The sequence below is a fragment of the Haplochromis burtoni genome, unplaced genomic scaffold, assembly GCF_018398535.1.
Source record: "Haplochromis burtoni strain Fernald_Lab_line unplaced genomic scaffold, NCSU_Asbu1 Contig_202, whole genome shotgun sequence".
Classification (NCBI taxonomy): Eukaryota; Metazoa; Chordata; class Actinopteri; order Cichliformes; family Cichlidae; genus Haplochromis; species Haplochromis burtoni.
The window spans coordinates 649,347-663,098 of NW_024582563.1; the positions used below are offsets into that span (position 1 = coordinate 649,347).

The 13,752-nt window shown below is 39.8% G+C and overlaps 1 protein-coding gene across 2 annotated transcripts in view; it reads right to left on the reverse strand.

Moving 5' to 3' along the window:
* LOC102291765 (E3 ubiquitin-protein ligase SH3RF3) overlaps positions 1–13,752 on the reverse strand; it is a 113,351-nt gene that overhangs the window by 36,005 nt on the left and 63,594 nt on the right. For both annotated transcript variants that reach the window (XM_005935739.3, XM_014337935.2), the window contains exon 2: positions 5,099–5,374. In XM_005935739.3, coding sequence (XP_005935801.2) covers positions 5,099–5,374 — 276 coding nt within the window. The remainder of the gene's footprint in view (positions 1–5,098; positions 5,375–13,752) is intronic.

Below are 13,752 nucleotides of genomic sequence, written 5' to 3' on the forward strand. Positions count from 1 at the left end.
TGGATGCAGAGAGCGGTGTGTCGGAAACAACGTGTGTACACTTTACATTACCGTGATAGGTCTTAAGACGCCCACACTAGACTGAACATTACACTGTAATTTAATAAACTATCTTGTTCTCTTGCTGCAGACACATTTAGAGTGCAAAGACAGAGTGGAGGTGTCGAGCCTTCAGTCCTAGCACAAATGAGGCCTGTGTAACAGCGGGAAAAAAATGATAAGCTCAGAGGAACACAACATTACGGAGAATACAAATTACTGTTTACACCAAGCCCGACCTGGACGTGCACTGCTCAAGGACTGAGTGCCTTCTCTCATTTCCATCCTATTCAAAGTATAATTTGAGTGATATTTTTGACATCGGCTACTCAGATTATTTACCTTTTATATGATAAAGGTCATTAAGATCAGTAAGACTGACACAGAAAATGTACCCACGCTTGTACAATTTAATTCTTTTTTTTCTTGCACTTCCAGTTCACACTTCCTGTCTTTTGTAAAAGCACCATTTTTTTCCTGCACTCATGATGACGCACAACCACAAGCGCATTAGAAGTACTGGAGAGTGGAATGTAATAGACATTTTGACACTCCAATCACAGATCCACGAGAAAAAAAGAGCCCATGCTATACAGCTGGTTAGGATCCAGGCACTGTTGAGAGTAATGTCTTACAGAGCAACACGTTATTGTAATCAGGTTAGAGTTTTCAGTACAATAGTAGTGTACCATGTTACCGTACTAAATTTGGCAATTATATTACAGTCTTAATTATGTCATTACTTACATGACAAAGGTTCTTCAGTTATCTGCATGCTGTATGGATAGACAGGCTATAAAGCTAAAACACATGCTTCTTGTTGTGCACTTGTGCTACAGTCATCTGATTTCAGTTTGTGTGCCGGAAAATGGTGGAGCAAGCTACAACTTTTCAGCAGTGGAGGAAATTGACATTACAGTGGTCCCTCGCTATAATGTGGCCTCGCTATTTTGTGTTTTTTCTTTTTTTTGTGGAAAATTTTGCTTGCTTTCTTTTTTTTTTTTACAATGCATTTTGTTGCGTTCTAATTGGCTATAGACCATTGTCAATCAATCTCGTGCTGTGTCTCTTGTACAGTACAGAATGCGTTCAGCTTGTCAAATTTACATAACTCTTCGATCGCTAGCAGTGTGAGTAAGTTTTCTCCACAACAATATTGACGAAACGTTTTACGCCATTCAAGGCACCTGCAGTAGCACCCAAAAGGCCGAGGGAGATGCTGACCATCGCACAAATAGTTGGACTTCTGGACATGCTAAAGGAAGGTAGAAGTTACCGTATTATTCGGATCAGAAGGCGCATTAAACAAAACAAAACAGTCAGATAAGTCAAACTTTACTCAGCTCATTCTTCTTGCTTCCTCTACTTCTGTACTATTGATTCATTAATGTTGAATTCTCTCGCAGCTGCTCTAGTCCTGTGCTCTGGACTTGAAAACCGGGTTTGATCTTTGGTTTCATTCTACAGGGTGGGCCATTTATATGGATACACCGTAATAAAATGGGAATGGTTGGTGATATTAAAGTCCTGTTTGTGGCACAATATTATATGTCAGGGGGAAAACTCCTCAAGATGGGTGGTGACCATGGTGGCCATTTAGAAGTCGGCCATCTTGGATACAACTTTTGTTTTTTCAATAGGAAGAGGGCCATGTGACACATCAAACTTATTGGTAATGTCACAAGAAAAACAATGGTGTGCTTGGTTTCAACGTAACTTTATTCTTTCATGAGTTATTTACAAGTTTCTGACCACTTATAAAATGTGTTCAATGTGCTGCCCATTGTGTTGGATTGTCAATGCAACCCTCTTCTCCCACTCTTCACACACTGATAGCAACACCGCAGGAGAAATGCCAGCACAGGCATCCAGTATCCGTAGTTTCAGGTGCTGCACATCTCGTATCTTCACACCATAGACAATTGCCTTCAGATGACCCCAAAGATAAAAGTCTAAGGGGGTCAGATCGGGAGACCTTGGGGGCCATTCAACTGGCCCACGAGACCAATCCACTTTCCAGGAAACTGTTCATCTAGGAATGCTCGGACCTGGCACCCATAATGTGGTGGTGCACCATCTTGCTGGAAAAACTCAGGGAACGTGCCAGCTTCAGTGCATAAAGAGGGAAACACATCATCATGTAGCAATTTCAAATATCCAGTGGCCTTGAGGTTTCCATTGATGAAGAATGGACCCACTATCGTTGTACCCCATATACCACACCAAACCATCACTTTTGTTGTCAGACCAATAGCGGTGGTTTTGTTTGTTAACTTCACCATTCACATAAAAGTTTGCCTCATCACTGAACAAAATCTTCTGCGTGAACTGAGGGTCCTGTTCCAATTTTTGTTTTGCCCATTCTGCAAATTCTGTGCGCCGATCTGGGTCATCCTCGTTGAGATGCTGCAGTAGCTGGAGTTTGTAAGGGTGCCATTTGTGAGTAGCTAATATCGCCGAAGGGATGTTCGACTAATGCCACTCTCCAGTGACATGCGGCGAGTGCTACGCTGTGGGCTCTTGCTGAATGAAGCTAGGACAGCCACTGATGTTTCTTCATTAGTGACAGTTTTCTTGCGTCCACATTTTGGCAAATCCAACACTGAACCAGTTTCACGAAACTTAGCAAGCAGTTTGCTAACTGTAGCATGGGAGATGGGTGGTCTCGTAGGGTGTCTTGCATTGAAATCTGCTGCAATGACCCGGTTACTGCGTTCACCAGATATCAACACAATTTCGATCCGCTCCTCACGTGTTAACCTCTTCGACATGTCAATGGCTGTGAACAAAGAGAAACTTGTAAATAACTCATGAAAGAATAAAGTTACGTTGAAACCAAGCACACCATTGTTTTTCTTGTGACATTACCAATAAGTTTGATGTGTCACATGGCCCTCTTCCTATTGAAAAAACAAAAGTTGTATCCAAGATGGCCGACTTCTAAATGGCCACCATGGTCACCACCCATCTTGAGGAGTTTGCCCCCTCACATATACTAATGTGCCACAAACAGGACTTTAATATCACCAACCATTCCCATTTTATTAGGTGTATCCATATAAATGGCCCACCCTGTATAATACTGGACTTATTTTTCTACGAAGATTTGAACTTTGAGAGAAAAGTGGTTCATGCCTGTCTGAGAAAAGTGTATAAAGTGTGTAGTGAGGGGTTTTACAGCCTTAAAACATCTATAATAATTGTAAAAAATTAAAGCTGACTACTTCGTGGATTTCACCTATCACTTATTGCGGGTTATTTTTAAAAACGTAACTCCTGCGAAAAACGAGGGACCACTATACTATTATTTTTATTGAAGAAAAGGAGCATGTTTGTAAAGTGCAAACGACGCCCAGGACAGAAAATCCATTACCTTGCTAACCCAATTTCTGCACAGAAAGCATGCTAACACAAAGCTAGCCAAGAACCCAGAGTGATGGTACAGCTAAGCTATGCTGAGCCCAGCAGCCAGAGCCTGAACTTCAACAGTCTCTTTGTGATGGTTTTCTTTGCTTTGTGTTGTCAGCTTTTTGTTTAAATGTAAACACTAACGAACAATCTTTTTTGTCCTCATTGGGACATAAAGCATTTGTGTTGGTGTGTAGAACTGTAGCCTGGAGTTTATATTGTTAGCTGGTAATTATGTAACAGTGAGTTTCAGATAATTTTATGGAGTAATGAGAAAGTAATGTGACAGATGCTGTAACGACTCACTGTCTCTTCAGAGTAATTAAGTAACGTATAGCAGTGCTTTTCAGAAAGCTAACCAGTAATTTGTAAAACATTCCATTTTTTAAAGTAACAACCCCACCACTGGATGCAGGAACATATACCTGACCAGGTGTAGAAACATATACTTGTTTTTCACTGATGTGCTGCTTGTGCTATTTGTGAGCCACCACATCTGTCTTGGCTCATTTTCAGATCCAATCTACATTTTTACATATAAGAGAAGGTTAGGTAAGGTTATGTAGCAAAATTCCTGAAATAGCCCATCCCAATTTTGCAATGCAGACACAAAGCACATATCTGCTTCAATAGAAAGGCAATAGTGTCCTCCTGGTGGTTGTTCATCTCTGGCCTTTGCTTTGGAAAATACTTTTAATATTAATTTCACATCAAACAAACCAAAACCCCACAATGGATTTTACTCCATGCAAATCCACATGAAAAAGAATAGATTAGACCGCACCAGTAAATAAATAGTGGTATTTTAGTGGAGTTTTTGAGTATAATCATGGTGTAAATGCTGTCTTGGCATTAAAACAGAAGAATATTATTTGAAGATGGGCATAGAGAGTATCAGTTGCCAGAACTTTCATTTCCCCCCCAAAAAAAAGAGTGAGTGTTAAAATTCAACTTCAGCCAAATCCTCGAGGAGACTGGTAATGATTGCAGTGCAGCAACTCCCCGCTACTTGTCTGCTGTCTCCATAGTAGAAAACCTCATAACAAACACAATACACAATCACTTACACTGATGAAAACATCAGCTGTAAAATAAAAAAAAAAGTGGTGTAAACTGTTAAAATGAGAGAGAACAAAGTAAAACATGAAACTGCAACTACAGTTGCTTTAAATACCAGCACCTTCAAGTGACACATTACCGCAAATACTAATACTTATTCTGGTTTTCCTCTCAGACAGATCACATGACTTTATAACAGTAACAAAGGCATTTGTTTTCTAAGTCAAACAATTAGATTTCATGAACAGCACTGATCTTATCAGAGACAGCAGACTATTTTGTTATCTGTGGACTCCACTGAGGAGAGCATGCACTTGTTTCTCTGTTTGAAGATGTTCCAGTTTACATTCTGTGAACCAATCTGTAGAGCAGGGTCTGAGCTAATAAATTATTAGTGCCCTACAAAGAACCAGCCTGGTTTAACACTACAGATAAGTGTTTTCTCCTGCTACAGTATTTATGCTGTTGTAAATTCTGAACACATCAGTCCTTCGGATCTTTTCACTGATTTAAGCATGCAGCCTTTTTTTAAAGAAATGTTATTCTGTGTCGGATATTAAAAAAGCATGTGTATACTATGAGTGTGCGCTACCTTGCTGAAGGCCAGACAGTCTTTATCCTGGTCCTTGTCTTTGACCTCAAAGTCATACAATGCTTTGCCCTGGGGTGGAGTTTGGCTCAGGGGACGCAGCAGCTGGATGTAACTAGCAGGCAAGAAACCATGACAACCATTGAGCTCGCCGTGGTACCAGTTGTCATCCACCTTGCGTCGCAGGATGATGATGTCACCTTTGGAAAACTGGAGGTCGCCTGGTTCCTTGCCCTCATAAGAATAGAGGGCTTTGCCGCAAGGTAGCGCTGGGATATTCTGTGAAGCATACACACAGAAGCACTTAATATCAGAAGAAATTTATAACGTTTTAGAAGGGCATCAATAAAAAGCATTAAGGAAAGGGGTGGATGGCATGTGCTATTCGGGTGCTTTTTCATGTTAAATACTACATTTTTGTGTCTCTTCAGGTTTTTAAAAACCCTTCCAATAAATCTTAGAAGATAAATTCTGTAATATACACTCTGAAATCATAACCTACATGATGAAGGGGTCAAAACAGAAGCTAAAAGGATTAGATTAGAGCACTTGGTTGCTGGTGTTTTGAAATGATTTGCATTTTTCTCTTATATTTCAATATGAAGAATGCTCTCCAGTACAGCAGGAGTTATTAATATAAAAGGTTCGACGGCAGGTGTTCTTTTGACATAAACATCTTACACAGAGCAGCTTTAAGAGCTTTTTTACATCTCTACAGAAGACTAAAAGCATTTCTGTATAAAATTAGTGCAACTGTGCTGAAATGTTAGGCGATAACTACACTTGGGGTTGACAGATTACAGGGTAATGCTTTTTTATTAAATTCTGTTAAGATGCAACAGACTTTCCCTTTGTGTCATGTCCGGAATAAATGGGCTTCAGGTCTGTTTGCTAATCACAAACAAGGTGGTGACCCCTGCAGCGATGAGTAAATGAAGTTTAAAAAAAAACCCTGGAGGTAAACATGCTATAAACCAACTTAAAACACTGGCAAATCAAATATATTACAAACTACAGGCCCTGGAGACAAATTTGTAGAAATTGAGAATTGGATATGTGCTTGAAGGTTCATTTTATTCCCCCCCAGCAGTATGTGAGATATGACGGGTTATTAAAATGTTTGCAAGGTAATTGCTGCTCCCACCTTGGGCCAAACATAGTAATTTTCAAAATGCCAGAACGGCATGAAGCATGACTCCCGTGAGTTTCATCAAAATCAGGTCCTCGGTGTCTCACTTATCAAATGTCCAGGACAAACGCACCATTTATCCTCCACACATCAGATACATGAAGCAAACTTGAGTAAAATGATTAAAACGTCACACTGAACTCAATTTGTGTTAAAACTGCATTTAACTAGTGTGCTTTTGAAATCATTTAAAATAATGATTTTCTAGGCAGATACCCAGCATGCATAGGCCTATCACAGGTACACAAGACTGTAACTCTTGCCCTATGACAGCAGATATAGGTTTCAGACCTGCAGACTCTGCAGCCCTAAATTGGAAGTTAATGGATGGATGGATGGATACTGTATGAAATCCTTGGGGTATACATTCTGCTATATGTGCTGCTCTGTCTGCAGCACATGTAACAGAACATGAATCACAGCTAAGCAGATGGCGTCTTAATTGTAAGTTACTGACTAGCTCGTACAATAAATTGCTGGAAAGTTCATGAACAATTACCTCATCAATCCTGCCTTTTCAATATGACTCTGACATACATATATATTTGGGTTGTCAAAAAAATGAAGACTCAGATAGTAATTGATTATAAAAAATTAATATTGGATTAGACACTCCTTTGCAACAGTATTGATATTGTTCACATTGAATTCAGGCAGGTACATAGCCCTCCCCTCACTAGCAGTTATAACAGATGATTTGTAAGGTCAGTAAAGCTCCTGTTTCGAGAATATTAATGTTTTTAACAGTTATATCATAAATGCGGATATGTTTGAGTCAGTCATTTCTTTTGGGAGCACCCCGACAGCCACAATAGCCTCTTGTTAGGTTATTACGGTAGTGGCGAGTGGCTGTGACTAATGATGAAAGGATAAAGTTAATGTGGGAGTCATTCAGCTAACATTATCGGTCCTGCCTGTCTGTCATTTTAAAACAGTCTTAGTTTACCAGGATAGCTTGATTATTTGTGTCCAATGAGACATCAGAGAAGGAAAAGAGTATGGTGCAAGTCACTATTATTATTACTATTACTTGCTTTAGGGGAGTGTTGTTGTTGATGTTATTATTTGTATTTTTCTAAACTTTATTTAAAAATAATTTATATTTGTCTTCCTGTGGTGTATTGAAAAAGTATTGAGAATTGTGTTTGAAAGTTTGAAATTCTCCCAGTTAAGAATAAACATGAATAAATAAAAATTCAGTATAGGCATCATCCCAAAAGCTCCAGTAATGGTGGGACCTGCATGATAACACAGCACTGGCATATCTGAATAGCTACTGTAACATGCTATTTCTAACTTACAATAATAAAGACTTCTGTTTAGAGTGCTAATATAAGTAGCAGCCTTTTTTCCCTGTTAACATATTCTTCCCTTTACCTTAACTTCCACCCCTTATGCCTTAGAGAGGATTAGCTTAAATCCATACCCAGTTTTCTCTGCCACATTGAACCTAGGTTGACATGACAGGTGTGGGGGCATAAACACAAGATGTGCTCTGGATGCTCTTGCCAAATATTAGCTGTTCTCTTAATTATTTCTTTTTGTACTTGGAAATGTAAGCCACTCTGTTGAGCAAACCCATATACAATATGATAGCAACAATAGGATCTGACATTTTTCCATATCATTTTTAGCACAGTAGGAAAAACTATCTCTACACTGTAACACAATTACAATGCTGTTTCTTTATTTGGTGTTACATAATGCTGCCTATTGAAAGGATCATCATCTGGTGAGATATTATGACAGTTTTCTAGTATGCTCTAGGATAATATCATGTCTGTAGATAATAGAATGAAGACATTTTCATAGAGACAATACCCCTTAACCAGCTAATTATAAGTCCTCCGTCGCACAGGCCTTGAGACAGATTAGCAAGCATTTGGCAAGTGAGAAAAATAATGTATTCCCCTGACCTGTTGCTAGTGGTTGCTGGAGATTGCTGGTTGATGCTAGGTGTAATTAGTTGCATAGAGGGTGCTGCAGCACAACCTCCTTGCAATTGCTTTAGTAATTGTCACGCTCATTCATAGTTTGCATTAAAGTCACAACTTGTCTGCACTCACTATTTTTTTTTGAAACTTGAAAAGGTGTAACACAAACCAGAAACTTTGATTTCAAGGTAAAAGTTGTACCTTACTGCTGCAATCGTCACAATTCACAAGGCACAACTTTTACTTTGAAGGCCTCTGTTTCCAGTTTGCGCCGCACCAATCACATTTTCACGACCTCTTGGTGAATAGTTTGCAAGCGTTTGCAGCCAAGTTGGCATCTGCCATGCAAACTACGGGCAGCCACGGTAACCAGCTAGCGACGAAAACAATCCCAAGAAGTTTTTTGGTGCAGCACCATAGGCCTCTTTGCTACCGATTTCACACTAGTGATTTCCAGCAGCCTCAGAAACCACTCAGCAACTGGTCATGGAATACTTACTTTTCCCTAGCTCAGTGACCAGCTGTTGGCAAGGGTTCGCTGACCAGTCTGTAGGTCAATGGGGTTCTACCTGTTTATTTCAGAGTGACTTTTAGCAATCTCCAGCAACCACTCGCAACTGATCGCGCAACACACTTTTTTCTCTCACAACCAGCTTGTGTGCTCAAAAAATCATAAATTTTCTCTGACTGTGTGTGACCCTTTAGCAAATAACTGTGGGTTGAAGGTGAGCCACTGTTGGAGAAGTTATTTAACCTGCCTACGTGGCATGCTATAGGGGGAAATCTTGACAGCAATAGCAACAGCAAGTAAGGGGGAAAGGCTAATATAGTCTAGATTCAGCAAGTGAGATAAAACTGTCATTTCCATATAACCAGTGATACATAGATATGCATCATCGCAGTACACCTGTATTTACTTTCTCCAACACCACACACACACACACACACACACACACACACACACACACACACACTGCAGCGTTCAGCAGACACTTAATAAACCGAACATGTTCTTGGAGGCAAGCGGTCCTGAAAGGGAGTTTATCTTAAAGAAGATCCAGGTAAACAAACAGCACTGTGTAACAGAAGAGACAATGCATGAGAGTGAAAACTTATTTTCTTCACAGAGAAGCTGTTTACAATAACACAAACACACGTACACACACTGACATTTTATACACTCACATATAGATAGATTCTCCCCAGACAGAGCACTGAAGAGAACAGCCTGAGGCTCCCCTGCCTGACTGTTTTGAGATCAGTGATGACGCAATAAGAGGAAGCACACACACAGACACACGCAAACAACTAGAAAGTAAAATAAAATACTAATGCTGCTTTAACTCTTACTACTGCTATTTCTCTCTTCTACTGTAACACATTTAATACAGCTTGTGTTTCACTACTATACAAAACAACACTTGATCAAAGAAGACCTTCCACTAAACATATTCTCCTCCTCTCCTTAGTGCCAGACCTGCCGGCACAGATGTTGGGCAGAAAAGTGTGGATTGAGGTTAGGTGTGTTTAAAACAGGGGTGTGAAACATAAGACCCGGGGGCCAGAATTGGCCCGGCAAACATTACCTTTCGGACCACTGGACCGCTTTAGAAAAAGTGAAAGAGGGCATAAAGTTTGCACATTTAAATGCATTTTAATAAGTTTTACAGTTTTTTCCTGCTGATAAAGACCTCCCCCATGGCAATTTATACCATACCCAAATAATCACGTAAAGGACAAACAGTTAAATGACTATCAGCGATCAAAATGTCTGTTTTTTATAATGGGTCCACAGTAAAAAGAACAGAATTTTCTGTGAAATATCAGAAAATGTCTGTTTTACAATTACAGCTCAGTCTGTGCAATGAGCTACCAGAAACCTTTCTGCAATTTCAGGCATTTCTTTATCGTGTAAAAAAATTGAGATGTATTGTTGAAATTGCACATTTTTACTTATATTTAGACATCTTGGGGATTAAATGTGTAGCTGAACTGTTTCCACTGAAAGAAAGAGGAGTTTCACTGGTCCAGCCCACTTAAGATCAAAATGAGCTGTTGTGTGGACCATGTTGTAAAATGAGATAAAGGATATTCTTCTTCTTTCAAACCAAAATAATACATACGCACAGGGATTCCCATTTATGCGCGAGGGCATTCATGTCAGGTTAAAACAGGAAAGAGCTTTTCCTAACCTGCTGCCACAAAGCGCAGCTGCTGGTGCTCCATCTGTGTCTGCACAGGATGTGTTCAGGCACAGTAGCAGTAGGTTGCTCATGTTTTGGAAGTGCTCGGAGCCCAGCGCACAATAAAGCACACAATACAACAGCTGCATGTGCAAAACACAAAAAAATAGACAACCTGCGTAGACAGCTGGTACACAGCTGGATTCATTAAAAGAGGAATCTATTCTGTAAGTAAGAGGTGGTCGACTGAAGGATGCAGCTAAAACACTTCCTCTTAACTAAAATGACGTGACCTGATATTTTAGTGGACAATTTTTTGGCAGATAACAAAATGTAATAAACTACTTTGTCATTATTTTAATGATACGCTGTAAAAGTGTAGCTTCCAGCATTACATCAACAATTCATCTTCATGTTATTAAAAATGTAATCTGAGTGGCCTTACATTTCCAAGAAATATTCGCCATTTAGATTGGTTTTATAAACTGTGTACATAGTTTCAAGGAGACGTACTTCAGCGAGGCTGCAATTCATTTTGAGAAGACTCCCCCAAAACTGGGAGTTTCGCTTAAATAGTTGCAGATGGCAAAGATGGTGGTGGAGATGTGAGACATTGTAATCTGGCAAAAGAAAGACAGTACTGGAGAAAGAACAGCTACGTCACACAAATTTCTTAGTCTTCATTTCCCTTTGGAAGACTCACTTGTTTCTTCTCACCTGTGCCCCTACAACTCTCATTTTCTGCACTCCCTCTATGTTCTTCTTATCCTTCCTCCTCTGATTATTTTCACCTTTCTCTCTTTCCCTCAGCCCTTCCTCCCTCTCTTCAATCTTTATTTGCCTGCCCCTGGGCCAACAGACTGGGTGGTAGAAGCTGCCGCATGGCTTCATCAGGGAATTGCTGTGTTTGCTGCTCAGTGCCGGGAGGAGGGCGATGGCTACGCTCTCTCTGCTTGGCGATCATCTGAGACTGCAATACATGCCACAAGAACAAAGCCACTTTATCAATCATCTTTGGAGGAACAGTCTTTGCTTGGCAGTTCTTTTTGGTAATAAACTGATATGTATCATTGTGATATATTAGTATTAGTAGTGACAGGGTGGTGCAGAACCAGACAGTTCTAGGTCTGGACATCATGACAGGGAGATTCAGAGTTTGCATGTTCTGCCTGTGCGGGTTTTCTCTAGGTACTGTTTGTGTGTATTTTAGTTGCTTCCCACTTCCCAAGTGTGAGATTAAGTGGTGATTCTGAATTGGTGTGGATGTGAGTGGGAGTGGCTGTCTGTCTCTCTGCTAGCCCTGTGACAGACTGGGTATTGTGTGTACAAATGTGGACACTTCTTAATCTTTCATTTCAGATGTTTTCAATCCCATTGTACCAGGTGTATAAATTCAAGTACCATGCAGTCTGCCTTTACAAACATTTGTGACAGAATGGGCCATTTCAAAGAGCTGGTGACTGGTATTGCTGCAAAGTAAAAGTTTTCAGGAGCCACAGCAGCTAAGCCACAAAGAAGCAAACCATGTAAAGTTACAGAATGATGAGCCATATAATGTGTTGAAGTTGCTAACACTCTGCTGACTCAATAATTGCAGAGATCCAAACCTCCACATTAACATCAGTACAAGAATTATGCACTAGGGCCTTCATGGCATTGGTTTTCATGGTTGAGCAGCTCCTGCTGGTGTAAAGGGTATTTGTCTCATAGAGTGTATGAGTTAATCTAATTCCGTTTTAAAGCAATCCCCCCCTAAAAACTCTGTTAGTGAGCATTTAAGCAGAAATGTAAGTGTTTAAGTGCAATAAACACAACCCAGCTGAACCAGATGTTGCCACTAATAACACTGCTGTCCTCCTGTGAGCTTTAACCTTGACTACAAGCCGAGCTTGCAAGTAAAAAGTGTATTCTCTGTTAAGAAAGATGTAAGGTAAATGTTTTCATTACACAAGATACATAATCTGCCACTGAAAGTCAAGTGAAATTTAATATAGAACACATTTCAAAGCAAGAAATATAAAAACTAACTAATATAAAACAATAAAAACAGGATTATTTGGCCACTGAAAACAATCTAAAATGTAGGCACACTATCTAAAAGGCCAAATACCTGAAATAAAATGTAGAAAAATCAAAAAAATAAATAAATTGGAGTGCAAGAAGTTTACTTTATCATTTATTAATTCAGCTGGAAACATTTAACTTCAACACTCTTCAACACACACTGTATATTCAGTATATTCTATTCAGATTAGAGCTGGGCGATAGAATGATAACGATATGTATCGCGATATAACTTTTACTCGATAGAGAAATTAAGCTATCGCGATAGACCTCGCCGCTCTTGTCCTCTTAAAAAAAAAAAAAAAAAAAAAAAAGTCAGCCAATCCAAATTAAGTAGCGCAGAGCCGAACCAATCACAGCCGCAGCGTCACGTCGCGTGACTTGTTACGTACAGCACAAGTGCCAAGCCGCACGTGTGTTTGTTTGGGAAGCAGCCAGCGGGTAATGGAGGAAATGAGTGTGCCGACTAGAAAAATCAACCGAGCGTGACCGAAGAGAAAACAGATGATGGTTCCAATGCCGGAGAGATTGTCGAACGGAAGAGCCATAGAAGTTCCGTAGTGTGAAGGTATTTCGGCTATTTCAAGTCTGACAAAAAACAGAGTAGCGTGCACTGTAAATTGTGCCGAAAGCAAGTCTGGAAATACAATAAACTGGTGCATGCGTCACACTGTGCGCCACGTTATTGTTTCGGTGAAATGAATTTCTACAATACTGTTACTGTTAATTCTACTCTCTGCAGTGTTTAAATGCTTACATATACACACAGTTACTGTCCTCCACACATACGACTCGGTTCTGCTTCTATGCCCCAGCTTTGTTTACTTTTTCCCACCGAGGCTTCTAGACTTCTGATTGGCCAACATTTCTGCACGGTTAGGAATCTAGCGCCACCTGCTGCTTTGGCATGTTCATAGCAGCGTTTTCCTTCATTTCTGCCTTTATGTGTGGACGGGATTATTTTTTAAAACGAAAACGGAAAATCTCCGTTTTCAAAAATACCCGTGTACGTGTGGACGTAGCCTCAGTCTCTGACTGGAAGCGCTAATTCGTCATTCGGCTTTTGTCAGACTAAAGTAACTGTTAAAACTGTTTGAAAAGCTCAGCTATACAACAAGGAGAGATTGAGAATTTCCTTTTAGTTCTCAGTTTATTTGATATTGACAAAAGTTAGTCAGTTTTGTCTGTTCTTCTGTAAAACAAACTAAGATTTATTTTTAGAATTAATATTTTGTTTCTAAGTGGAATTGACAATTTAGTCTGTTTCGTTTGTTCTATTTTGAAACT